Source organism: Petaurus breviceps, unplaced genomic scaffold, assembly GCF_028583685.1.
Source record: "Petaurus breviceps papuanus isolate PSGF00001 unplaced genomic scaffold, PetGlider_PUasm1.0 37, whole genome shotgun sequence".
Taxonomy (NCBI): Eukaryota; Metazoa; Chordata; class Mammalia; order Diprotodontia; family Petauridae; genus Petaurus; species Petaurus breviceps.
The window spans coordinates 40,775,432-40,803,088 of record NW_027186296.1 but is presented as its reverse complement, the minus strand read 5'-3'; the positions used below and the strand labels follow the sequence as shown (position 1 = coordinate 40,803,088).

At 35.5% G+C, this 27,657-nt stretch overlaps 1 protein-coding gene across 6 annotated transcripts in view; it reads right to left on the bottom strand.

Annotated features, from left to right (window-relative positions):
• HERC1 (HECT and RLD domain containing E3 ubiquitin protein ligase family member 1) overlaps positions 1-27,657 on the bottom strand; it is a 221,356-nt gene that overhangs the window by 125,338 nt on the left and 68,361 nt on the right. For 5 of the 6 annotated variants that reach the window (XM_069098343.1, XM_069098348.1, XM_069098345.1 and 2 more), the window contains exons 15-24: positions 26,628-26,780; positions 26,352-26,484; positions 23,508-23,699; positions 21,448-21,669; positions 17,725-17,898; positions 15,037-15,151; positions 14,840-14,960; positions 5,542-5,713; positions 2,330-2,642; positions 1,717-1,837 (exon numbers count right to left, since the gene is read on the bottom strand). In XM_069098343.1, the coding sequence (XP_068954444.1) occupies positions 1,717-1,837; positions 2,330-2,642; positions 5,542-5,713; positions 14,840-14,960; positions 15,037-15,151; positions 17,725-17,898; positions 21,448-21,669; positions 23,508-23,699; positions 26,352-26,484; positions 26,628-26,780 (1,716 nt within the window). The remainder of the gene's footprint in view (positions 1-1,716; positions 1,838-2,329; positions 2,643-5,541; positions 5,714-14,839; positions 14,961-15,036; positions 15,152-17,724; positions 17,899-21,447; positions 21,670-23,507; positions 23,700-26,351; positions 26,485-26,627; positions 26,781-27,657) is intronic. The other variant, XM_069098347.1, reaches the window with a different exon arrangement.

Here is a 27,657-nt window from a genome sequence, read left to right as displayed (position 1 = left end):
GGATTTTTGAACTCAGTTTCCTCATCTATAAAATGAGCTGGATAAGGAAATGGCAAATTACTCTAGTATCTTTACCAGGAAAACCATAAATGTCACAGAGTTGGGCCAGACAAATGACTAACAACTAAAGTGAGAAATGAAGAACTCTGAATAAGAAATTTTCCTATACAGAGGAATCTTAAATCTTTAAACCTTGAAAAACTTTTATTGCTAAAATCTTTTAAAAATGAATTCTATATATAACATATCAAATTGCTTACCATTTTTTGGAGGGAGAGAAAAATTTGGAACTCAAAATTTTTTCTAAAAATCAAATGGTAAAAACTATTTTTACATGTAATTGAAAAAAAATGAAATGTTAAAAAATAAAAGACCTTAGTTAGAATGTTAAAACGAAAAAAAATTTAAAGAATCCAAAAGTAACATACTTGTCAAATGAAAAAGAAAACATCTCCCAGAAATTATAGATACCTCTGATTCCATACAAAAAGGAAAAAAAAGAAAAGAAAATTCCATGCATTCGAGAACAGTTTCACTCTGGAAAGAAACTGATAAATGAAACCTAAAAGAAATAAGAGGATCTAGGAAATGTATTCTAGATTCTAGGATCCAGTTTCTATTCACTACCACTATGCCCTTTCAAAAAATACTACTTATTATCCAGGGATCTAGGTTTTCTTCACCCCAAGTTTAAAAACAAAACAAAATTAAGGAGTAAATCCTTAGTATTGCAATTAAAGCTCATAAGTTTAAAAAAAATTTCTATTTTTCTGCTTTAGTAAAACAATTATAAACAAAATCTTAACTTTTTGGTTACTAAGAGATATCATTTTTTAGAATTTACTATGATATAGTAATATTGTTAGGGGTTAAATAATTTGTCCAGGGACACAAAAGCTAGTAAATATTTGAGGCTAGATTTGAATTCAGGACAATGAGTCTTCCTGACCCCAGGCCTGGTATTCTACCCGCTGCATCACCTTGTTGCTTTCTTCCTCAATAAAGCAAGGAAAATGAAGTGGTACTTACTGTGTTGACTGACTTCAAATGTTAAAAAATGGAACTTTAGATACTACAACAAATTGCACCACATACTTTCTTCAGTTAAGAGAAAAAAAGCCTCTTATCTAACTTTAATTTACCTTTCTTTATTCCAGAGAAAGTGTGAACAAATTACAAAGACAGAAAAGGCAACTTTCTCAGACTAATGTTTTGAATCACTCTTATAAAGTAACTGTGTCCATTTGCAACACGTTATAGAGAAATAAGAAAACTGAATACAAGTTAGGATGAAAAAGTTGAACATGATGGAAAAGTTCGACAAAATGTGAAAGTAGGACAGCTCTATACTTCCTTTGTAAGGACTTCACCAAATGGCTTCATTCTTTTGTTTGAAATTATATAAAATAATCAAATACTTCTACTTATAAAATAAATATAAGTATGCCAAATAAACTGTTGTATAATCACTGCCACTGTTCACCTCTATTAAGGTAAAATATAAGATTTCTACATATTTTAAATGTTCACATTTATAAATTTTCATTATTATAAAAGAGGTAAATTTTTTTGTAGAGACAACCTTTATACAGATTTAAGAAAATTGTACTCAACATCTACTATCCCCAAAAGCTTTGTGTGTTTCTTAATATACACTGAGCACAAAAATATCCTCTTTACAGAAAATAAGGATAACAAAAAGTCCTTTTCACTTACCAGTGAGTAACCCTCTTCATCTGATTCAGGCTGAGATAAATCAGATTCACTCCTTGATTTGATCAGTCTATAATTGGGACTTGCGTGAACTGAGCGGCTCTCTGCAGTAAGACTTTCACTCCTGCCTCACACACGTACACACACACAAATTTTTTTTTCCAATTTGAGATTGTGAGAAAGTAAAATTAAAACACATTAATAATATGTAATATATAATATAAAATTAGATAATATACTGATTGTGATGGATCCTTGTCTATCAAAGAAAAATCTTGGCCATTCACTAATAAAAGGGACCTTTCACTCACACTGAAGTAACTTAATTGCTTCTCCTTTTGAATACAGAGCTATCTAGAGATAGAAGTAAATTCTTATTTGCCTTAGCTATAGTTCTTAGTAACAGTGTTCGAATCTTCTTTAATTCAGAAACTACCTTGCTGATTTGAATCACCGCTACTGACTACACCACTTCAAATTCAATATAGTCAATTTCATCCATATTCTTCTTATTATTATTCTATCAGTTCAATTTTCATTTTTAAAAAATAGGAAACAAAGCAGCCAGGATGGAAGAAACAAAAGCGAAGCTAGTTAACTTGCTAGCACTTCCTACCTGGTCATAAGTAAAACCCCATCAGAGGTACTAGTAGTCGGCTGCTGCAACTGTCCTTCCTCTTTCCGCTTTTGAAGCTCTTCAATAACAGGGCTTACTCCTAATATTAACAAGGCACATCGATGGATCACAGAATTGCATGCAGCAGTATACACATCCTGGCCCTCTGGAAGGTCTGTGCTGACCCTTCGCTCCTGCTGAGACTGAGGAGGCTGATCATCAACACGAGTCCCAGACCCTGCCCCAGTGTTCATTCTATCTCGGTCCCGGCTGCGTGCTACTTCACGGGCTGATAGGAAACATTGAAAGATTTCTGTAATAATCCAACACAAAAACAAAGTCTTAACACATAGGGGAATAAAAGCAAAGAAAACTATATTTAAAATAGTAAATACGTGAGGATCAAAATACTCAGTGAGACTTAAAAAAAAACATGTTATATTTAATCATACAAAAATAAGTTGGTTTTTTTTTTTTTTTCAAAAAATGTTTATCCACAATTGTATTATCTTATTTTTACAGTGATTCTGAATAAGCTGGAAGGGGGAGTAAAGCAACTTAGCTTTGTTTTAACTTCTGCTCTGTGATAGTAATGGCAATTAAAGATTCCCCTGTATTGGCTTGGTTTTCAAACTGATTGTGTTAAAACCCAGAGTTTGTTAATCCCACCTGTGGGATGGACTTGTTGATGTAAAAAGAAAGTCCTGAACTGGGAGGAGCTGGTGACTTAGATTTGGAGAGACAAGAGAGAGGCAGAAGAACCTTTTTGGAAGCAGCACCCACGTGGAGGCAGAGAGAGAGACTAAGAGAATTGCTGGTGGCCGCTTTGAATTGCCCTGGACTTTTGAGACCTGCCCCCTGAGCTGCCAAGGACTGAGGAGACATGGCTGTTTTGCTGGTACTTTGTCTGTCTGTTTTGATGTTCTTTTGCCAGATTTGTCCACTGGTGAAAGACAGTCCTGTTGTTGAAGAAGTCCTGGAACCTAGCTTTTGGTTAAGAAGCCCTGAGGAAGGATTTTCTTGTTGTATGTTTACAGAAATCCTGGGAGAGGGTTTTGCTAATGTTTTCAGGGGTTCTAGGACTGTTCTACAGACAGAGGATGAATTAATGAAGGGACTGGCAATGTATCTTGTGGCCTTGCTAAGCCTTGTCTCCCCAGGAACTAAGATTGCTGAGAACTTGCCTCGTGTCAAGATGAAGAAAAGACCTCCATTTGGGTATTAAGTGCTGTGCTTAAACTTGAAGTAACTCTGGGGTAGATTCAATTGTGATCCAGGGGTGGGGAACTTTTGACCTTTTTGTGTTCTATGGTTGCACAAATGAAGGTACTTTACTTATGTTTGGAAACTAATCTCCATTTGAGAAGAGGGGCTTTGTGGTGGACTAAATGAAGGTATAGCCTAGGGGTGGAGTAGTATTTAGAACAGGGACTTTGTAATTGATTGAATGATTGGAAGGTCCTGGGGTGGGGTAGTCCTTGGAGATTATTTAATCACATTTAGTAAATGCTGTATTTTGAATGATGTCATGTTTTGATCTTCTCTGTTCTTGGTTGGTCACTGAATAAAATGGAGAGCACCTATGCTGGTATTCTGAACCTTGGGAAGTTGCCTTTCCTTGGTGTTACATTACAGGCTCCGACCAAAGAATAGTTAAAAGGCATTGTTAAAAGACATTATCAAATTTACTTAAAAGATTAAAGCCTTTATATCAAGGGTCAAGTTATAAAAGGTAGTAAGAAACTGACATGTAGCCTAAGTTTTATAATTAAACAGGTTTTTTCTCCTGTGAGGTTCTGTTAATATCTACCAAATTTCCTGCCTATGATGATTTTTAAAAGACTAGCATATATGAAATTGTTCACTTCGGCAAAGTTATTAATGTTATATTACTCACATTTTACCATAACCCAATCAATCAACAAATATTTGTTAAGTGTCTACTACAGGATATCATCATGCCAAAAGTTAGACTAATACAAAATAAACACATAATCACTTTCTATCAAGGAATATGTAACCACATTGGAGAAAAGAGACAAACACATGAAAAGATAACTAATAATACACCAAGCAATAAGTGATACATGCCCAAAGGGGGGTATGGACAATAACTCCAACCTAAATTCTTTCAGAGTCTAGCAGAAGAAGCCTAAACCACACACATACAATTTTAGGTTACGTATTAAGTGCCCTTTTTCACCAAAGATGAATGTGTCAATAAAGAACTACTATATTGCAAAGAACTTTGACAATTTTCTTTAAATATCTAAATATTAGCAACTAAAACCATCTTTCATGATTGTGAAATTTAAAAATTCCAAAAAAATCCATTCACCCGACAAACCATGTACCATAAGTGGTTCCAGATCCTACAGAAAAGCAACAAGCATTCATATAGGTAACATTTTACAGCTGAAAGGTTTTCATGAGGAATATATTTTCAAGAAATGTGTTCCTTCCATAATACAAGAATTTACAAGGTTGCCAAACATTTTTATCCCCCCACAAGGTATGCTACAGAGGACCCAAAATGACACAAGTTGTGACAACCTTCAAGAAGTTAAAGTGAGGGGCCACTAGGTGGTGCGGTCAGAGCACCGGCCCTGGAGTCTGAGTTCAAATCCAGCCTCAGACACTTGACACACTTACTAGCCGGGTGACTTTGGGCAAGTCACTTAACCCCAACTCCCCTCAAAAAAAAAAAAAGTTAAAGTGAGTGGCAAAGCTTTCCAAAATCTAATTGCATGGTTTCTGAGCTTTTAAATCTGAATATTTAAGTAAGCAGGCAACTTCAAGGAGGTGACCCAGAACATCTATTGAGTCCCTGGCCAATAGTCAACTCATCTACAAAGGAATAATAGCAAGATTAAACTAACACTGAACTGCCATGAATTCAAATTAGTTGAATATAATAAGTCTAAAGTCCATCTTGTATATAAATTTGGCCACAGGGTTTTTCTGTATACACACACAGAGGCACTTTAAAAACTAATATATAATTTTTTATAATGTGCACAATATTATCTTCAATTTAGTATGAAATAAATATCATAATTGATAACTAGGGTATAACCCCCCTTTTAAATAAAAAGCTGAAAAGTTTTTGCCCTTATAAAAGTCAACTACTAACAAACCCAAAGTATAACACACATACATACATGTATATATGCATATACATGTGTGTATGTGTGTATGAAAACTATACTTACTACCAGCTGTCATGACTTCATGCTCTCTCTCCTCCTCTTCATCTTCTTGATCTGGATGTCCTTCTTCTCGGTCTCTCTCTGCTTGCTCTTCCATCTCAGCTTCTTCATCAATGGTTCGGGTAAAAGAATGCTCCTGTGCATCAGTATCTGCAGATTCCTGGTTTTCTGAAATCTTGAAAAATCATTTGAAATCACATAAGGAAAATAATTTTCTCAAGCTTTAGAGTACAGTATTTATATAATTTTTATTTATATAAAATACTAAGATAAATAATGCACACATTTTCCTATGAATATCTAAATACAAAAAGTGAAGAGTACATATATATTTGTTCTCTTCCTAGATTTTGCGAAGACTATTATAAAATTCACCCACACTAAGGTATAGAATAAAATTTAGGCTGTGTTAATTTATTAGCATAGCAATCCAAGACCAGAAAGAGGTTTAATGAACAAGAATTTAAAAGAATCAATAAATAAGCCTTTTCTAAGTGTCTATATGCCAGATGCTGGAGACATAAAGACAAAACTGAAACAATCCCTTCCCTTAAGAAGCTTACCATCATGAGAGATAACACATATATCTCTGAGAATATTGGGGGGGTAAGGGGAGATATAATATCCAAAGTAGTTTGGAAGGGGTATGTACTAGTATCTGGGAAGATGAAGAAAAATTTCATGAAGGTGACAGCCCTTGAACTGAGACTAAAAAGAAACTCAGGTTTCTAAGAGGCAGAAAGTACATGTCAGTTATGACAGCAGACAGGACAGAGGCATGGAGATGGCAGAGGAAGTCTCATTTCTGAGTATCAGGAAGACAGACAATCTGAACTGACTAAGCATGAGTGACAGCAAGGATGGTGGAAACAGATTGGGGTCAAATTCTGAGAGGTTTTAAGTGTCAAATGAGTGTATTTATATTTGCTCCTAGAGGTAAAAGATAGCCACTAAAGTTTCTCAAGTATAGGAATTATGTCATCAGGCCTGTGCTTTAAAAAAAAAAGTCACTGGCAGCTGTGAGAAACACAGACTACACTGGGGAGCAATTTGAGCCAAGAACACCAATTAAAAAGATATCACAAGTAAGTTCAAGTTCAAGTAAGCAGTGATGAGGGGCTGAACTAGTGTGGATGCAATGCAGGTGGAGAGAAGGAGAAAGATAAAAGATATTATGGGAATCAATGACAAAATATGGCAACTGTATGCAAAACAAAAATAAGAATTTTGTAATGACAAAGAGGTTGCAAACATGTGACTAGAAGAATGGTGGTGTAGAAAATGTAATTTTTATTTTTTTTAATTTTTAATTTTTTAATCAAATGCTTTATTTACTGCTAGTTTACATCATTCATTTTCGCAAGATTTTGAGTTACAAATTTTCTGCCCGTTATTCCCCTACCTACCACCCCAAAATAGCGATCCCACTGAATATCCCCTCCTCTAATCTGCTCTCTCCCATATCTACTCCCATGCTCCCTCTGACTTTTCAGTAGGGCATGGTGGATCTCTATATGCCCCAGAGCCTGTATATTATTTTCCTGATACATGTAAAATACTATTAATAATAGTATATATATATATATATATATATATATATATATATATATGCTATTTAAACATTTGATCTCAAAACATCCAGATTCATTGCCTTCCGCCCTTGTCACCCACCCTTACTGGGAAGATAAGCAATTCAGTATAGGTTGTACATGTGTAGCTATGCAAAACATTTTCATAGTGGATATATTGAAAAGACTATATTCCCCCTCCCTCCTATCCCACCTCCCACTTGGTTCTATTCTCTACTTTGATCCTGTCCCTTTTCAAAAGTGGGTGCTTCCAACTTCCCTCCCCGCCAGCCTGCCCTCCCTTCCATCATCCCCCCTCTCATCCCCTTCCCCCTATTCTGTAGGGTAAGATACCTTATTTAGTGTGTATGTCATTCCCCCCTAAGCCAAATTCAATAAGAATAAGGTTGACCCATTCCCTTTTGCCTTCCTATTCTTACCCTCCATTGTAACCATTTTCCCTTGCCTCATCTATATGAGATAGTTTACCCCATTCTGTCTCTCCCCATCTCGTCTCATTATATTCCTCTCTCGCCTCTTAATTTCACCTTTTAAGGATCATTCTTTCCTATTAAATTGGTCCTGTGCCCTCTATGTATACCTGTACACATATATACACACATTCACGTATGTATTCATACTCCCATATACCTCCAACATAGACATATATGTATGTATGTATATGTATATACATATACACACATACATGCATATATATTTATATTCCCTTCAAATATTCTCATACTGAGAAAAGTTTCATAAGTTACAATTGTCATTTTTCCATGTAGGCATGTAAACAGTAACTTTGATAAGTTCCTTATGATTTTTTTTTCCCTGTTTACCTTCTCATGTTTCTCTTGCTTCTTGTATCTGAATGTCAAATTTTCTGTTCAACTGTTTTTTTCATCAAGAATGCTTGAAAGTCCTCTATTTCATTGAATGACCATATTTTCCCCTGAAAGATGATACTCAGTTTTGCTGGGTAGGTGGTTGGTTTTAATCCCAGCTCCTCTGCCCTCCAGAATACCATATTCCAAGCCCTTCCATCCCTCAGTGTAGAAGCTGCCAGATCCTGTGTTATCCTGATTGTTTCCACAATATTCAAACTGTTTTCTTCCTGGCTGCTTGTAATATTCTCTCCTTGATCTGGGAATTCCGGAAGCTGGCTATAACATTCCTAGGAGTTTTCTTTTTGGGATCTTTTCCAAGAGGTGATTGGTGGAGTCTCTCAACCTCTATTTTGCCCTCTGGTTCTAAAACATCAGAGCAGTTTTCCTGGAGAATTTCTTGAAGGATGATTTCTAGGTTCTTTTTTTGATCATGGCTTTCAGGTAATCCAATCATTTTTAAATTATCTCTCCTGGATCTATTTTCCAGGTCAGTGGTTTTCCCAATGAGATATTTCACATTGCTTTCTAATTTTTTCATTTGTTTGGATCTGTTTAATAGTATCTTGATTTCTCATAAAGTCACTAGCCTCCATTTGCTCCAGTCTAATTCTGAAGGAATGATTCTCTTCAGTGAGCTTTTGAGATTCTTTTACCATCTGGCAAATTTGGCTTTTTAAGGCATTCTTCTCCTCATTGCCTTTTTGAGCCTCTTTTGCCATTTGAGTTAGTCTGTTTTTTAAGGTGTTATTTTCTTCAGTCAGGTTGTTGACTCTCATTTCACAATTTTCTTGCATCATTCTCATTTCTCTTCCCAATTTTTCCTCCACTTCTCTTATTTGGTTTTCAAAATCCTTCTTAAGGTCCTCTATGGCCTGTAACCAGCTCATATTTTTCTTGGAAGCTTTTGGTGCAGGCGTTCTGACTTCACTGTCTTCCTCCTGTTTCGTGCTTTGATCCTTTTTGTCCGCTAGTAGCGTAAAGTTGGTTTGCTCTGCTTGGTTTGCTTCCTTTGCCTGCTCATGTTGCCACTCAATTACTTGACTTTTGGGCTTTTTGCCACAGTAGGACTCTGCTACCAGACGGGAGCTTTGTCCCAATTGTAGGGTTTTCTCAGCTGCCAAAGGTATTAGTTGGGTGCCTTCTCTGAAGCCTCCACACACTCTGGCAAGCTGGTCACACACCCCAGGACCTCCACCCTAGACCGCAATCCAGATCCAAGCAGGTTAAAGCAAGAGTGATTACCCCTCAGACTGGTCGCTTGGTCCCCCTACAATCTGCAGGCCAGGAGCTGAAGCTGCCGCGTGGATATAGCTGCATGGCTGCTGCCCCACAGTGGCTTCTCGCCCTGGGGGCAAAGGCCAACGGCATTCCTACTGGATACCAAAGTCCACACTGCACTTCCAGGCGATGGCTAGTCAGGCCTGCCCTGAGGCTAAAACCTCTGGCTTGTGTGGGGCTGGGCTCAGCTCCCAGAGCACTGTGCTGGCCCCTTCCTGCTGGCCTGCCTGGCTGTCCTCAGCGGGAGATTAACTTCTCTGTGTCATTTTGTGGGTTCTGTAGCTCCAAAGTTTCTTCAGAGTCACCTTTTACATGAATTAGAGGAGGTGGGAGCCAGATCTGCATGGAAGTCCGGTTTCCACTCCACCATCTTGACTCCACCCCCCAAAAATGGAATTTTTTAAAAGGGATGGCGGTTTGGGAGGATTATGAATTATCATCAGATAACTAGATAGGCAATTAGAGTTAAGTGACTTGCTCAAGGTCACACAGCTAATAATTGTCTGAGGCCAAATTTGAACTCAGGTCCTCCTGACTCCTGGACAGGCGCTCTATCCACTGTGCAACCTAGCTGTCCCTACATAAATGATTTTTTGTTTGGGGTTTTTTTTTTGCTTTTTGGATGGCAGTTGGGGTTAAGTGACTTCCCCAAAGTTGCACGGCTAGTAAGTGTGTCAAGTGTCTGAGGCTGGATTTGAACTCAAGTCCTCTTGACTTTAGGGCCGGTGCTCTACTTACTGCGCCACCTAGCTGTCCTGCATAAATTATTCTTGAAACAATACTGCTCAAGTTGTTTGTTACTACTCCCATAATAAGCACTTATTATGTACATGAAGAAAACAGTAAAACTTTAGAGGAAAGGGGATCTACTCTATTAAAGTCTCACATATCTATAAAGCTAGAAAGTCAGTAAAAACAGAAGAGTAGATCGGCTAAAGCGTTTAGGTACACAATAATCAGAAGCAAATGAACACAGGTAGTAGAGTGATCGATAAACTGGAAGACTACAACTACTATAATAAGAACTCAATATCCGACAAAAATAACTAGGAAAACTAGAATGTAGTTTAACAGAAATTAGGTTAAGACCAACATATCATACTATATCATGCAAAAAAAAACCCTCTAAATGGATACATGATTTATATATAAAGAGTCACATCATAAACAAATTAGAGGAGCAAAGAAATATTTTTAGACTACAGAAAAGTTCTTGACCAAACAAGGGTGATAAAATGGACAATGTTGATGACATAAAACTCAAAGGGTTTTGGATAAACAAAACCAATTCAATAGTTACAATTAAAAGGAAAATTAATGGAGTTAAAATCAGAAGGAAAATAATAGTTAACTGAGAAAAGTTTTTGCAGAAGCTTTCTCTGATAAAATGTAAGTTGTCCAAGATATATAAAGCACTAATTAAATTTGTGAGTCATTTTCAAATAGATGAACAGTCAAAGAACAAGCTGTTCTCAAAAAAAAAAAAAAGAAATTCAACCTATCAGCAGCCATATTTCTTTTTTAATTACAATTACTAGTAAGAGGAATGCAAATTAAAACAATTCTGAGTTTCCTCCTCAAACTTATCAGATTGGAAAAAAATGACAAAAAAGCACGTACTATTAGTGGAGTTATAAATTGTTCCACCTACTTTGGAAAGCGATGTATGTGCCCAAAATGTCATTAAACTGTGCACATCTTTTGTTCCGACAATAGTAGGTTTATTCTCCAAAGAGAACACAGAGAGAAAAGATTCATATGTACAAAAACATTTATAGCTGTTCTACTTGCTGCAGCAAAGAAATGGAAACTCATGGCATACCTACCAACTGGGAAATGAGAAATTAAGTGAGGGAGAACTACAAAGAAACTTAATAGGACTTCTATAAAATGATGCAGAGTAAATTAAAAATAACCAGAAAAACCATGCAATATTTTTAGGATGGGGGTCAAAGGTTAGGATGGAATCCTGAAAGACTTAAGGAATCTGATAGATAAAAGTATCGATCACAAGTCTAGAGGTTCAATGATGAAATATACTACCCCAACTCCTGCCAGAGATAAAAAGATTCTAAGGTGCAGACTTGAAGCAGCAAGCACCCAAGTGTCCTCAGGGTTTGCTGCCACCACAGGTTCTTGGATCTACTTTGATAAAGGAAAGCAACTCAAAATGTGTTAACAAGCTTACTTTAATCAGTCAAACATATATCGTTTATCTCGTTCAGGGGAAAAAGGTCAGCACCCTGAACTTCAAAGTATACAGGCAGAATTATCAAGACAGAAACAGATCAAGTAGACAGCTTTCCAAACTGTCCAACCATTACATCCATACCAAATCAACATCTGGGTTTTTCAAAGCCGGGGGGGCTCTGGACAACGGCTTGCCAGAATCCAGATCAAATCACAGAACACTTCTCAAAGTGAGCCCCAAAACAAAGCTACACATCAGGGCTTATATAGCCTTCTCCCGGCTCAGAGAATGTAACAACCTTTTGGACCCACTGGCCAATCAAAAAGTATCTACTGAAAAACAAGCCTCCCACCCCAGGCTCCAGGTGCACTTTAGCCTAGGGGCAGGGAAGATCTTTAAATTTACATTCCCATTACAGGACTGACAACAATTTTTTGACATGGACAATTTGCCTGACATTGCCTATTTTTTACAAGAATTTTGGTTTTCCTTCTTCATTTTTCCAGTAAAGGGGAGTATTGTCAAAACAAGTTAGAAAAAAGTTATTGAAAACTTCTTTAACATACATAGAAACAAACAGAAGGAAGTTCAGAAAGAAACAGATAAATGGTATAGCTTTGAAAGTAACAGTGAATTAATTTTATACTTATAAAGAAAAGCAAGTTGTATGTAATAGAGATTGACAGTTTCATATACCATCCTCCTCTGTCCTACTTTGAACAAGAAAATGCATGTTTAAATTTGATGTTTAGGGGGCTAGGTGGAGCAGTGAATAAAGCACTGACCCTGGAGTCAGGAGGACCTGAGTTCAAACTGGGGCTCAGACACTTAACACAAAACTAGCCATGTGACCTTGGGCAAGTCACTTAACCCCAATTGCCCTACTTTCCCCCTCCAAAAAGCAAAAAAAAAAAATTTAAGATAAAAAATAAATTTTGATGTTTAATAATTGCACATGTATAGCCTATATCTGATTTCTTACCATCTCAGGGAAGAAGGAGGGAAGGGAGGGTCAGAATTTGGAAACAAAACTTTTAATAAAAATGTTAAAAATAATTTGAAAAATAAATAAATTTGATGTTTAAGTTTAAAATTTATTTTTTATAAAGGTAGCAGATATTATATGAGGTCCCCTATCTTATACAGTAAAAAGTTTGTGATATGATTAAAGAACAACCAGAAATTGATCCCTTACATACTTAACTATATATCCCCAAACCAAATTTTCATTTTTCCATTTAAATCTAGGTTAAAGAATATTAGAATCATCATAGCAATAGGAGCTAGACTTATAATTTCACTGATAAAAGGAACTCCCATATGAGAAAACTCCCTTTACCTTTACTAATGCAGGTTGGCATTTCTCTTCAACTTAAAATCTTAAAAGAATTGCCTAGAGTGGTCAAATGGGAAAAAAATCCTTGTATCAAATTTTTCTCATAAGGGGTTTGATATCCAAGATATATAAACAATAAATCTATGTAAGACTAAAAGCCATTCCCCAATAGATAAGAGACCAAAGGATATGAACAAACAATTCTCAAAAGAAATGTATTCACAACCACATGAAAGAATGCTCCAAATCATTAAAAAGAGAAATGCAAAACAAAACAATGCTGAGGTTTCACCTCACACTCTACAAGCAGCAAAGATGACAAAAAATGGCAACAATCAATCATAGAGGGGTTGCAGGATGATAAGCACACTAATATACTATTGGTGGAGATATGATTGGGTACAACCGTTTTGGAAAGCAACTTTGAAATATAAAAATAAAGTGACTAAAATATCTATATCCTTTGAAATAGAGACTTCATTTTACTGGGCTTATATTAAAAAAAAAAACACTAATAAGAAAAAAAGTCCCTATATATTCCAAAATATTTACAGCAGGACTTTCTGAGATAACCAAGAACTAGAAACAAAAGTAGATGCCCATCAACTGGGGAATGGCCAATAAATCATAGTATATGAATATAACAATATTACCATGCTATAAGAAATTATATATATGATGAATGCAGCAGCATTCATGAGCTGATGCACAATGAAATAAGCAGAGCCAAGAAAATAATATGCACAGAAACTACAACAACGTAAAGAACAACAAAACAGCAAAACAATCAAAACTTTATATAACAAAATTATAAAGAAGCTTGACTCAATGAAGAGACATAACATAACCCCCAAGCAACCTCTTCATGGAGGCAGGAAGTCCACAGATATAGCATGTTGCACATTTTTAGGCTTTTAAATATATTGATCATTTGTGCTGAATTTCTTCAGCTTATTTTTCATTTTTTCCCCATCCTTAAAAAAAATACTTTTTTGTTATATTAGCTAACTCTCTGGGAGAGGGGAGCGATGTAGTGAGAAAGTATTATAATGTAAAAAAACAATAAATATCAATAAAAATTTATTTTTAAAAATAGTTGCCTAGAGCCCCAAGAGGTTAAGTGATTTGACCAGGGTGTGAAACAGGCTAATATGTGATAACAGTGAGACTCAAACATAGGACTTCTTTGCTCTAACTAGGACACTTTATTGCCTGCTAATACAACAATACACAACAATAACAACAAGGTCTAAGTTAACTAAATTTTAAATATATAATATAAATTTCAAAATATGCTTAGATTTTTTAAAAAGTAAAGATTCCTTAAAATGGAGTACAAAAAAACAAATCCATGAGCAAAGGAATATTTCTAAAGGACATTTCTACAATATCCAGCATTACGTTTATAAATATAAAATCAAGGAATCCTACACTGAGAAGGGACCTTACAGCATGTCACTTAAGGCCAGATTCCCCTGTAATCCAAGAAGCACTTCTATACTCTCATTGATATCATTCAGCTTCAACTTTTGTTACCATTAGTGACAAGACAACCCTTACTATCTCTACACTGCCAAGGCCATCTGAAAGTTATTGAGGGAGGTCTGAGTCTTGACCAGCCTTCATTACCTAGTGAAAAAGCAGCCCTTTTCTACTATCAGACAGTCCATATTATTTGCAAGTTGTTGGTTTGGATTTTTTTTTTGCTTGCTATTATGAGCTAGAATCTGCCTCTTGGTAACTTCAACCTGTTGATCTCAGAGTCCTGCCCAGGAATACAGGGAGGATGACAGAAGCTGAAGTATGGTGGCAAAGTTCAAATAAAGCATGATTTAGATGATTATTTTTCAGGATTTAGACATACTGTTATCAAGGGAGCTTAAGACTGCAACAGCTTTTGACGTAGTTGCATCACACTAATGCTTATTATTAAGCCTGTGCTTAACTAAAACCTTGAGATCATTTTTTTTCATTCATTTTCTGAACACTAACTCCATACAAGACACATCTTTCTCATATATATGATTTCCAATCTTACCCATCGGTCTCTTGAGGATGACCTAGTTTGAATGAGTTCCATGTTCTTGCAAGCAAGTAAACGACTTCGAACTTTATACACACAACGGTATACTTCTGCTAAAGTTTTACTTGGTTGATACCTAAGTAAAGAAGGACAGTTATTACTTCTACTATCGTGGGTGAAAATTATTCTGAAGATAGTTTCAGGCTATTTACCTGCTCTCTCCACAGGCCTGATTAAGTAAATTTGTGTGTTTCAGAAGAGCCGCAAGAACAAATCTAGATACAGTGTCCAAGAGTGACTCATTACTTAAAGTTGCACTGTCCCAATCTGAAAATAAAAATTGTGTTAAAATTCAAAAAGGATAAAAATGCTCCTGATGTCATTTTAATGGTTTTAGTAATAAAATAACTTATCTATAGAAGCTTTCTAAACACCATGAATAATATGCACTTACTTTGGGTGAGGAACTAAATAACATCTGGTTTTAAGACCATCACAGGCCATTAAAAACCAGACAAGAGAGTTAGAAAGTATGTTGGTAGGAGTTAGTTAGGTATTTCAAAAAGTATTTTATTTTCCTTTATTTTATTCTACATTAGTTTAAGTTTTTTACTTTTCATATGTTCAGCCACCTGAATCGGGAACATTTCCTAAACAGAGATTGCAAACTTCATTCATTCAACAAACATTTAGTAAATGCCTATAACATACATAGTCATTACAATATGCTTTTAGATGACTTTGAACAAAACCAGATAAACAAAAAAGACAAGCCCCAATTGTTTTTACTTGTCCTTAATCACATTAGGAATTTTTATTTCATTTTTTTAGTGAAATATTCCAAGATGTTTAACACTACTCTTCAACTATATCACAGTTCATTCTTTTTGAAAAGAAAAAAAATTATTTTAAAAAAAGGAAAGCTTAAACTGCACCATTTTACTTTAGAAGGCCATATTTTAAATTGTCCACTTAAGTCCTATTCTTATGCCCTGTAATAATATTCAAAGTTAGTCTTGAGGGATCAAAAGGCTGTGTTAAAAGAATATAAATCATGACAGGTCCTATTCAAGCCAGAAAAGGCTTTAAGTATTAGTCCAGCAACAGAGCATCATCCAAAGACCAGTTAGCTACATTCAGAAAAGGTTATTACCAGAAGTCTGGCCACCAGGTGATTCAATATTTTTTATCATTAACTCACAAGACCTAACATATCGAGGAGTTAGGTTCTCCATCCACACTGCCCGTACCCAATAAAATTATTATATAAAATAAAGCACATTTTGAAAACAGCTCAATATCTTTATAATTTAAACTTTCACAAAACTTAAACAGATTTTAAGATGATCCTGTGGTCAACAAACATTCTTAGTAGGGAGATAGCTCTTGATTTTGTCAATTGTCAATCAATTCTGACAAATCATTAGTGTATATTGTAGTGAGAGGCTGTCTGCATTATCTAAAATTGCCATTGAAAGGCACTACTATTTAATTAACAAAATCAAATAAAACACCAAAATTGAGGCATTTCATTTTTTGAGTTTTATAACTGACAGGGATTATTATCTGAAAAAGATTTTTTTAGAAAGCATTAGGTTCTTTCTAAAGTTTGCATTCACTTCAAACCAAGTACTACAGAATGGTTCCCAATGATCAGATGCAACATTTGTTATGATGTATAAAACTATTGAGCAAATAGGGTCATGTGACAAGCTTTTCTTTAATATTTAAACTGGCTCTTTAAAAATATGATAAATTTAAGAACACATAACAAAGTGATAATATAGAAGAAGACCTAAGCACAAAACCAACCTAATTAAAAGTGTCTAAAATCCCTTTCAGGATCCATAAAAAAAATGGAGTATAGGAAAGAAAAAATTTTAAACTAGTTTTTCTTTTTCTATTGCCTCTACCTACCTATAGTAGGCATTCAAAAGATATTTGTTGAATGAATGAATCAATGAATAGGGTGACACTTACAAAGGCACCATCTGCTGGTATTTTAAAGATCTGAATCATTTACATTTCATTTTGCCACTACACACCAAAACAATAGAGCGCAGTAGGTGAAAACCTCTGAATATGATCTTTACTCATTTTTTTTGTTGCAGAAAGAAGAAACTGCAAAGGAACAGAGGAAAACAAAAGGTAGAGTAAGGGAGAATGACGGGGAGAATGTCAACTGTGGAAATATGACCCTGTTCAATCCAGAGATCATTATTTTGAAAGAAAATATGGAAACTAAGTGTTATAGAAGACAGGAATGCCGTGAAGAAGTTCTAAATAAGAGGCATATGCTTAGAAAAATTATGTATAAAATTATTTTGGAAAAAACTTGAAAAATGTGTCATATTATTTTTTCCAAACAACCTTCACATACATTACCCTCATATGTTGGTATTTTATCTTTGGTTGGTCTTTATATCCTGTGAGATTTTTTTTCTACTTTACACTTAAGGAAATTGAGGGCAAAATATAATACCATGTACAGTTCAAAGTTTATACAACTAATTAAGATCAAAGCCAAGACCAGAATCCAGGGATTTATTCCATATTCCATATATATTCCAATGCTATTTACACTGCACCAAATGTCCAGTGAGAAACAAGCTGATGTTTTTAAAAGAATCTTATTATGATCAATTTGAAAAACAGAAACCTTGGTAAAGTAAGCAATGATGCATCAATTTATATTTTTGTAATTCTCATCTGTTGTATACTAAATTGTATACCTTAAGTAGAAAAAGGGAGAACAAGTCACTTTCCTGATAATCTGGTATTACAATTTTTGTAGTGAAAACGAATGATAATTGTATCACTCTATTAGGTACACATGATAAGCACCACTATCAACTACAATAATTACATAGAACTTATTCCATTTCTTTTTTTCATCTTACCTTTACTAATAGCATAATCTTGCATACTGATCCAAAGACTACGAGCAGGCTCTTTTGTACAACCCAGTGCTAAGTCAACAAAGACAGCAATTTCAGGTCTTAATTTGTAATCAAATGGCTTCTGTTCTTCATTTCCAGAAAGTGCCACTTCTAATAGGCAACTCATACATTTGTCTAAAAACAGATTTGTCATCATTTAAAATTTCTTAAGACTTTTTAATGTTACAAACAAAAAACTATACCGACTTTTTCATAAATATAGGTAATTTCAACAAATGAAATCAGGCAAAGTCTTTAAGCACAGATGTTGTCTTTGTAACTTTGTTCTTGAAGAGGATCATGACGTCAGGGAATGATGACATGACTTGCAGTTGACTTGGATTTGAGTGAGGACTGAAGGAGAAGTATGATACACAGACTAAATAAGAAGACTTCTTTTTTAGATTTAATTTCATCATGAAAAGGTAATTCAATAATGATAAATGATAATCCATAATTAAAAAGGTCATGTCTTTTTATGAAGTACAGGCAAAACCTAATTTATAAATAGACTATATTCCAAAAATTAGTTTGTAAATGGATTATTGGGAATGGAGACGGCAACTTTTCTTTCAAATAATATCATAAATGGGAGTTAGGTCCCCAGGCTAGCCCACAAAAGCATATTTAGCCCATAATGTAACTGAACTACCAAACATTTGCACTAAAAAGAGAAAAATCATACTGAATGATTTTATTTAAACATGCAAATTACATCTAACAATAATTTAAATAAATAGCATTTTTTCTGATAGTAATATTAATTTTTAAAAGCAGAAAACAATAGCAATTGAAGCAAATATTTTTCTGAATTATTCTGAATGCTAGCAAAAGGTCAAATCAATCAGAAAAAATGGAGAAAGTAGCTAAGTATTCCTAGAAGTTATGTCTAATTTCATTTCAAAGGGCTTTCCTTTTTCCTTGATTCAGGAATATCATCAGCTGTCCTCATATTCATCAGTCAGTTGGAGGGTCTTCTGGTTTACCATGGGATCTGCATAATCTTTTCATTCAAAAGACAACAAAATTTCCTCAACCTCCAAAGCAAAATTTCTCTTTAATTCTGTTTTAGAGTTATTTTCAGTTTCTCTTTCTGACTCTAATCATGTTTGTTTTTTTGTTTTTTGTTTTTTTTGTATTTGGTAGATTTGGAGGCAAAGAATTACAGAATATTAAAGTTAAAAGAAATCTTGGAAATAATTTTATCTTTTCCTGGATACTCTCCTTTCTAGGTTTTCATGGCATTGCTCTCCTTTAGTTCTCTTCCTACCTGTCCAATAGTTTCTTCAAAATTTCTTCATCCATGTTATGTGCAATGAGTATGAATGAACCTCCAATGATCTGTGGGACTTCCTTCTCTTTTCCTCTATACTTCACACTTAGTGATCTTATCAGTTCCCATGGGTCCAACCACTATCTCTATACAAATGAATCCTATACATATATATTCATCTCTAGTCTCTATCCTAAATTCCAGTCTCATATAACTAACTGCAATTTGAATATTTTTTAAAAATGTATATTGTTGGCACCTCAAATTCAATTATGTCCAAAACAGAACTCATTATCTTCCCCTCTGTCCCATTTGCTAATCCTTCACTTCTTTTGAACTTTCATATTATCTTTTTATCCTTTTACTATTCCTATTACTTTCCTACTTCAACCCACTTGTCACACTAGAAGCCTCACTCTCACTCCCTTCACATCGACTGCCAAATCTTGTCATGTCTACCATCACATTATATATATTATATAATTAATATATAATTATATATTATATCTGCTCCTCTCCACTCACACAGCCACAACCCTAGTTCAGGCCCTCTTTACCTCATGCCTAAAACATTGCAATATCCTTCTAATTGGTCTACCTGCCTCAAGTCTCATCCCATCCCAATCCATTCTCTCTGCAGCTGAAAATGTGATTTTTCTAAACAGTATGTCTGACCGTGGCATTTCCTTACTCACTAAATTTGAATGGTGCCCTATTATCCCTAAGATTAAATATATATTTAACCCCAATTGCTTAGGGGAGGCCAGGTGGCACAGTGAGTAAGAGCGCTGGCCCCAGTGTCGGGAGACCTGGGATCGGTTCCAGCCTCCAATACTTGGCACCCACACAAAAATAATAACAACAGGCCGTGTAACCTTAAGCAAGTTATTTAACCCCGATTGCTTAAAAAAAAAAAAAAGATTAAATATAAACTCCTCTATTCATCATTGAAAGCTCTTTATAACTCAGTCCTTTCCTATCTTTCCAGTCTTCTTATACTTTATGACCCTCCATGCACTCTAATGATGCAGTTTTGCTGACCTACTTTACTATTTCTTGTATAAACATTCTGTCTCTCATCTTTGTGCCTTTGTGGTAGTTGTTTCCCATGCCTGAAATGCTCTCTTTTCCTCATCCCCACCTCTCAGTTTTCCTGTATTATTTCAAGTCTTAGCTCAACTCCTATCTTCTGAAGGAGGCCTTTTTCAATCCAGGCTGCTGGTGCCTTCCCTCTGAGATTTCCTCTCTTGTACATTTTTTACTGTTTTTCCTAATTATTTTCACCTTGTTTTGTATATTAGCTATAAGTTCTCCAATGGCAAAGATTGTTTTTAGCTTTTCTTGCTTAGCACAGTGTCTGAAACATAGGAAGTACTAAATAAATGCTTTTTGATTTACTGAAGAAAGCACTGATGGGAAGGTAGTGACAATAAGGGGATACATTCCAGGATTGTATCAGAGTTAAATTGATCTGAACCACAAATTAAGACTCTAAAACAAGCCAGTAATTGATTATAATCATACATAAGTTACAGATAAAAATACTTAGGGCAAAGATTATATTTAAGTTGCTCTAGGTTAGATATTGATAGAGCCCAACTATAGACAATTCTTGTTTTAGAGAAGTGGCTACAGATCTCTATGTAAAGTGATCTTTATGTAAGGTGAATTTGCCCTTGGACATTGGGAAAGGAGGGAGGAAGATAGGAAGGTAGCTTCACACCATTGGGGGAGGGGGAGTAAGGAATGACATACCATTCAAGGGGAGACAGAGAAGCAAGAGCAAGAGAAGGAATGACCTTGGGCCACGACCAGCCATTTGGGGGCATGGCCAGATCTGAGAAGAAGAAATACTCGGGGGACAGACACACAGGGCGAGTGGGTGAAGCAGGACAAAGGTCTTGTCTCTTGGTACTGAAAGTTTCAAGCTAAAACCCCAATCTGGCACTGGCAGTCTTTCCATGCTTGTTCTTCTGCTTTTACTTGGAGGGTTATTTTTAGGGTTGGGAAGGTTAGGTTTTTTGGGGGGTAGTGGGAGGCCATGGAGCATCACGCCACGGGACAGAAGTAGTAAGAAAGCACACAGTACTGTATAGTAAAATCAACATAAATGTTTTTCTGGAATGCAGATTTCTTTTAGAATTCTTTATGTAAATTCAAATTTCTGTAATGCAATTTTACATAAAGCAAGAACTACCTGTATACCTAATTTCTGAGTGAGTTTTCTTTCAACTATATCAAATTATTCCCTCTGCCTTTATGAAGACTTAAAGTTAAGGCCTCAGAACCTTTACTCTACTGTTCTTGGATAATTTCCATTAGTACTCCAATTAAGACATCACATGATAAGGAAAACCCAACCAAAAAGTAGCAACCCAGACACTGTTACAAATTTTACAGGGGCAGTTTACCTAATTGAGGGATATCCATTTCAACACCATCACTGAACAGTGGTGTTTTCAACCAGTATGCTGTATCTTGCTCCTCAGGAGACCCAGGAGAGCCTTGCAACATGCCCCCCAGACACCGTCCAATGAGGAGAGCAATAGTTCTTTCCAGATCTACAAGCCAAACCCAAGACTGAGCAGGCTGAGGAAGTGGCACTCCAGCTGGGTCAATCAGTTCTGGCCCTCCTAAGGAGAAAACCATCAGTGAAAGCTGCTCTGTCTTATGTACCCTGAAGCATAAAAGTACGTTGAAATTGCTGTAACCTGAGCAGTATAATGTTTTAACATACTACAATACACTTTCAAGAAAATTTTTAGTCAACAACACATAATTTTATTACACAGTATATATCACAGTCTATGTGCATTCGTGAAAAACTAATCAATATAATTAAGTTTTCCTTTTTACATCCTACTAATTTTAATGCAATGACCATAACATATAACCAAGTTTTTCAAATGAATTTTCTATACCCTTTTATTTTTTCAATTTAATTTTATCAGGTTTAAAGGAAGCCCTTTAAAAAAATGTTAAATTAAGAAAGGTGCAGTAAGAAGGATTTTGTTATTCTTTTTAGGGGATAGTTTAAGGATCCTAGATAATATTTCCCAGGATACCGGCTATAAACAATTCCTACTGAGAATGTACAGTGAGATATGGGGATGACATAATGTAACATTTACTATGCATACACTGAATAATGATAATGCTAAAGTTAACCTGTGAATTAATGCTGGCAATATGCCTTCTTTGTCTGTTGCCCTATAAATCAAGTGGGCACTGGTCAGGAGGGATTTGGGTGATGCATAGCGGAATGCATGTACCTGCCTTGCTTAGTGCCCATCAAGTCGTGGAGGGAATCTGTGTTTGCCTCAAGAGGTCCCCACTGAGGCTTAGAAGGATTTAAGGGAGTGCACAAACAGGAATGCTGTGCCTATCTTGACAGACCCCATCGAGACATAGCAGTAGTTGTCCCTCCCCACCTTCTTGCCCACCCCTGCAAGAAGAATTGTGGGGAAGCTGTAGGAGTTTGTGCTCCCATTATCAACAAACTCCCTTTGAAAAACACTAGAATAAAGTAAGCTTATTTAACTCTTATTATGTCTGGATTAAGAGTGAACCTGTGCTAGTGTTTCCACCTGTCTTACACTGGCATAGTCAGTGTTACCTATGAAACAGGTGCTTTTAAAAAAAAATCTGAGAGAATAAAGAGTAGCTCACATAACCAGCATTTTAATGATTTATGAATTTGACACTTCATTTCATCATTATTCAAAAGAATATTGAGAATTTAAAAACAAGAAAACATCTTAGATATCATCTAGCCCAAATCCTTCATTTTAAAGATAAGGGAAAAAAGACCCTCAAGAAAAAAACTAACTCTCCAAAAATTACACAATTTAATTACCATCAGGGTCAGGACAAGAATTTAACTTCTCTCTTAGTCAAGTGCTCTTTCCATAGGACTATATTCCATTTCATTTAAAATATTTCAAATTAAACTTTTAAAAATTTAACATTATTTGAGTAACTTATAATATCTTAAAGGAAACATATTTATGTACTTCTAAAGTGAATTAATTATTTTCAACTCCAATTACTTTTACATATTCCAATAAGCATGTTCATTTTATAAGTAAACAAAAGTGAATTCAGATACCTCAAATTAAAATATTACCACAAATTACTCAAAAGGAAACAATAGTCTTCTGAACTCTACCCTCTACATATCAAACTAGGATCTCTATACTTAGTCTCATGTATCTTTCACTGCTGAATAAACAAACTTTAGAAACTCTATTTCAGCTTATTTAAGAGATGAAATCATTGTAAAAATCATGTGTGCAGTAGCTATTTTTCCTTAATTCATTTTAATAAATTACGTGTGCTCCAAGTTGCCCTCAGTCTGCAAGCTCCTACAAAACAAAGTCCTTATTGTCCTGAGCAAGAGCAACAGCTTTTAATTTACCAACATTATTTGCTCTTTTTTCATATCATTATTAGGATTAGTAGTTCTGCTTACCATGAAGCGGCCACTGCAACTCTTGGTCTTCTAAAAGAGCAGCAGCTGGCAACAGTCTATTAAGGCAATCAAGAGGTGGCAAGAGGTCTAGAAGGTAACTCAGCAAAGGCCGAGCCACTGACACTGGCAGTAATAGTAAAGAATTAACAATCTGGCACAGCATACTGCCAGCAGCAGATACATAAATGACATCTATAAAGGGAAAAATAAAGCAAAATTAAGCAATGATTTATTTGAATTTAATTTAGAAAACATAAGATATGCCATATTTAGGTCAGATCCTTAGTTTACCCTAAAAACCCAATATGTTGTCTTTGTGAGGTGGTTCTATGTATGCACTCTTCACATTCCTGCCACAGCAAAGTGACTGCCATCTCTATTACAAGCATAAGCTGTTCTCCCTCCAAGAGGAGAAAGTAAAAGGACTCATGGAACACCTTTCCACACCCCCAAGTTATTAGAGACAATGAAGTATTCTAAAGGAAATGGAATCAGGGTTTCACATGAAAAACTGATCTGACACAGGAGAGAAAGAATTAAACCTTCTCTACTAGTCAGGAAGTTAGGGAGTAGAAGATAAGGGAGAGAAAAAAGGTCAGTGGTAAAACAGAGCTAAAGATGAGATGAGGCTATTCCTGAAGAGGAGAGAGCTAGATGCTCCAAGGAGGAAGCAAGTGCTTATCCTATAGGATGAGAAATCATTCACAAGGGCCCAAGAAAAAGCAAAATTGGCAATTACCTGAGGAGGAATACCAAGGCAACTATAAGAAGCATGCTGTCTGTCTAGGGCATATGATCAAGAAGTTACAGAGAACCTCCCAAGACTTGGCAAAGAATGTGACTACTACCTACTCTTGGTGATTCGGGTAGTCACAAATGATTCTACCAGAAAGAATCTAAAATGTGTCACAAAGACTCATTTGTCTTAGACAAAAAAATGAAGATCACAAGGGCATAAGTTGGCTTTTCTTTCCTCACTGTTGCCTACTGAAAGCAAAGGATGTTAAAAAAAAAAAAGTATTTGGGAAGTGAAGTACTGGCAAAGAAAGTGGTTTCTGAGAATGAGGCAATCTAGACCCCATCTTAAAATGTAAAGATGAGAAAATTCTGGCCACGGATAAAGAATACCTTCAGAAAGGCTAGCAAGAATGATTTTGCCAGGCATCTCAAAAATCTAATCAAAAGAGTTTAATCTAAAAATTATTTGGGGGGGGAGGAGGGAGAGATGGACTGCCAGTGTATATGCACCAAGCATTGAGAATAAGTTGGAGGAAAAAAGAATAGCATCTGAAATAACCAGAAATTCACAAGTGACAAAAATTCATAAAAGAAGCTAACAAAAAAACCTAACCTATAGCTTTGACTGGCTAAACCCCAATGCCTAAAGATTAAGCAAACAATCTAGAGGTTTTAACAATAAGAGGGATGAAATTCATGACTATAACATGGCTCTAAATGGATATATCTTATTCAAAATGAACAGAATAGGTAAAAGGAAATGTAGCATTATATATTCAGAGAACATACTGATGTGGGGAAATTCAGCAATAGGAGGGGGAAAGATGTGGAGACTATCTGAATAAAAATCAATGGAGAGAGGAAACTAATTTTGTTTTCAAAGTATCCAGATCACCTGAAAGGAAAAAAGAAACAGATGAAAAGTTGAGGAAACAGATCAAAACCCTGTCACAAAGTTTTGATATAGTAGAGACAGGAGACTTCAAATTAACCAGATATCTGTTCAAATTCTCTTTCTCTGTGTCAAAAGCATAGAAGCTAACAACTTCTTGATTTGTCTTGACTTGTCCTATGATTAATTCACCCCCCCCCCAAAAAACAACACAAAAAACTGGAAAACCAACAAGTATAAATTCTAGACAATTCTGATTTTCTTTAGTGGGGAGGAACTAATTGCTGAAGTGCAAAAGATGGTGGGAGCCTTGAGAGAAAATGATTATTCCTGTCCTAGAGCATGTAATAAAAAGGAATGCAAATCACAGTCTGATCTGTACCCTAGTTGGGAAAGCAAAAAAAAAAAAAAAAAACACAAACAAACAAACAAAAACTTTTACAGATTAACAATCTACAAGGAAAGTCAGCCCAAGAGGGATGGGATACTCAAGAGCTAAATTTTGAAAAAGGAAAAATAGGAGTTATCTGAAGGTGCCAATGTAGATTAACACAGAGAATTCACTCACCACTTTAGATTTTTTAACTACAGGTATGCAAAAATACCTTGACATAGTTACTTTTGACTAATATTCAAGAAAGTTATTTTCAACTTGTTTTAAAAGAATTCTGCTTCAAGATTTCATGCTAGCAATACAAACTAAACAAAAAAGAATTACTTTGGAAAACTGTTTCAAACTGCACAGAAAAATCTTAGGTTGTTCTATTTAAAATTAGTATTTATGATTTTATATACTTTAACTTCAACTTAAAACTAAGTCTTGGGGGGCGGCTAGGTGGCACAGTGAATAGAGCACCAGCCCTGGAGTCAGGAGGACCTGAGTTCAAATCCGGCCTCAGACACTTAACACAAAAACTAGCCATGTAACCTTCAGCAAAGTCACTTAATCCCAACTGCCCCACCTTCCACTCTCCAAAAAGAAAAAAAAAAGTTAAGTCTCTCCAACATGTTGATCATAATTTTAAAGAATTTTCAGAAGCTGCTATGATTAAGAATTAAAGAAGCTGCTACCACTGAAATATTCTTGCTTCTCTATAACTTTCCATATTACTAAAGAATCTCTATCAAGGAATTTCACTGTTTCAAAAGGCTCAAGAACAGGGAGAAGACACCTAATTTAAATATATTAAATCTGAAATGCAATTAGCACAAACCTCTTAGTTTTTCACCAACACTGCCATTCCAAGGGCTTTCTTTCAGCAAAGTTGCAGAACGTGAATAGATATCCGTGGCGTGAGGTAATAAGAGTTGAAGATGCTTGTGAAGCAATGCCACACTGCTTGAATTCTAGAAAGAAGAGTTGCTTGAATTACCGTAATTCTGAAAGATCTAAGTCACAAAAATATAGTTCTCAAAACTGCAAATACTGAAGTCCTTAAGGACACTTATTTGTGACGATCTTCTCAAAAAAGAGAAAGAGAATCAAATACCTCACTAACACTGTTGATGTGGCAATATGCTAGTAGTTGCTTCTGCAGTGAACAAAGCAATTCATGAAGATGAGCAGGTTGGCTATTCTCAGATGATGATGCCCCAAGTAAAAATTTATCACTATTTTTTTCTAGTTCTCCAAATGCTTGATCCTGAAAGACATAAAAAAAGTTGTGTGTGCAAATTAATTAACAAAAGTCATTAATAAACTTAGATTTTAAAAAGGCATGTACATATAAAAAGTGGCTGGGCTAGGGTAGTTGTGGGTAGACAGACCAAGTACAATAATAAAAGAACGATATGAATTATAAACAATGGAGTTGAAAAGATTAGAAAACACTGAAAAGATTCAAATGTATGATCAATGAAATGTTGTTGGTAATCTTTTTGGTTAACTTACTGAAAATGACAGTTACCCCAAATGGAGACTGGCTAAGATGCCAGTTTTCTATAAAATGAGGGAGGAAAAAAATCAGTGATTTTCACACTAATATCTAAACAAATTCTAGAATGGATTATTTAAAATGATTTGAAAAAGATTCACTAAAAACAAGTCATATCAAACCAACCTTATCAGTTTTTTATAGGGTTACCAGAGAGGGAGATTAGGGAAATGATTCTGTATACAATACACCTGGATTTAAACAAAAATTTTGCAAATCATGATATTTTGTGGGGAAAAAAGCAAAACAGAAAAATGTGGGCTGCTCTCTACTTGGATTATGGTAAAGGTGAGCTAGTTTAGAAGAAGTAACATCTCAGGACAGAGTCAAGATGGCGGAGAAGAAAAAGGACTTCCTCGAAGCTCGGGTTTCTACCTCCCCCAATTCATGTAAAAGGGGACTCTGAACAAACCTTGGAGCTACAGAACACACAAAATGACACAGAGAAGCTAACCTCCCGCTGACGACAGCCCAGAAGGCTGGCAGGAAGTGGCCAGCACAGTGGCTTCAGATCACCAGCAGCTGTAGTGGTTCCCAGAATTATCAACCCATAGATGCTAAGGACAAAGTGAGAGGCCAGTGCAGT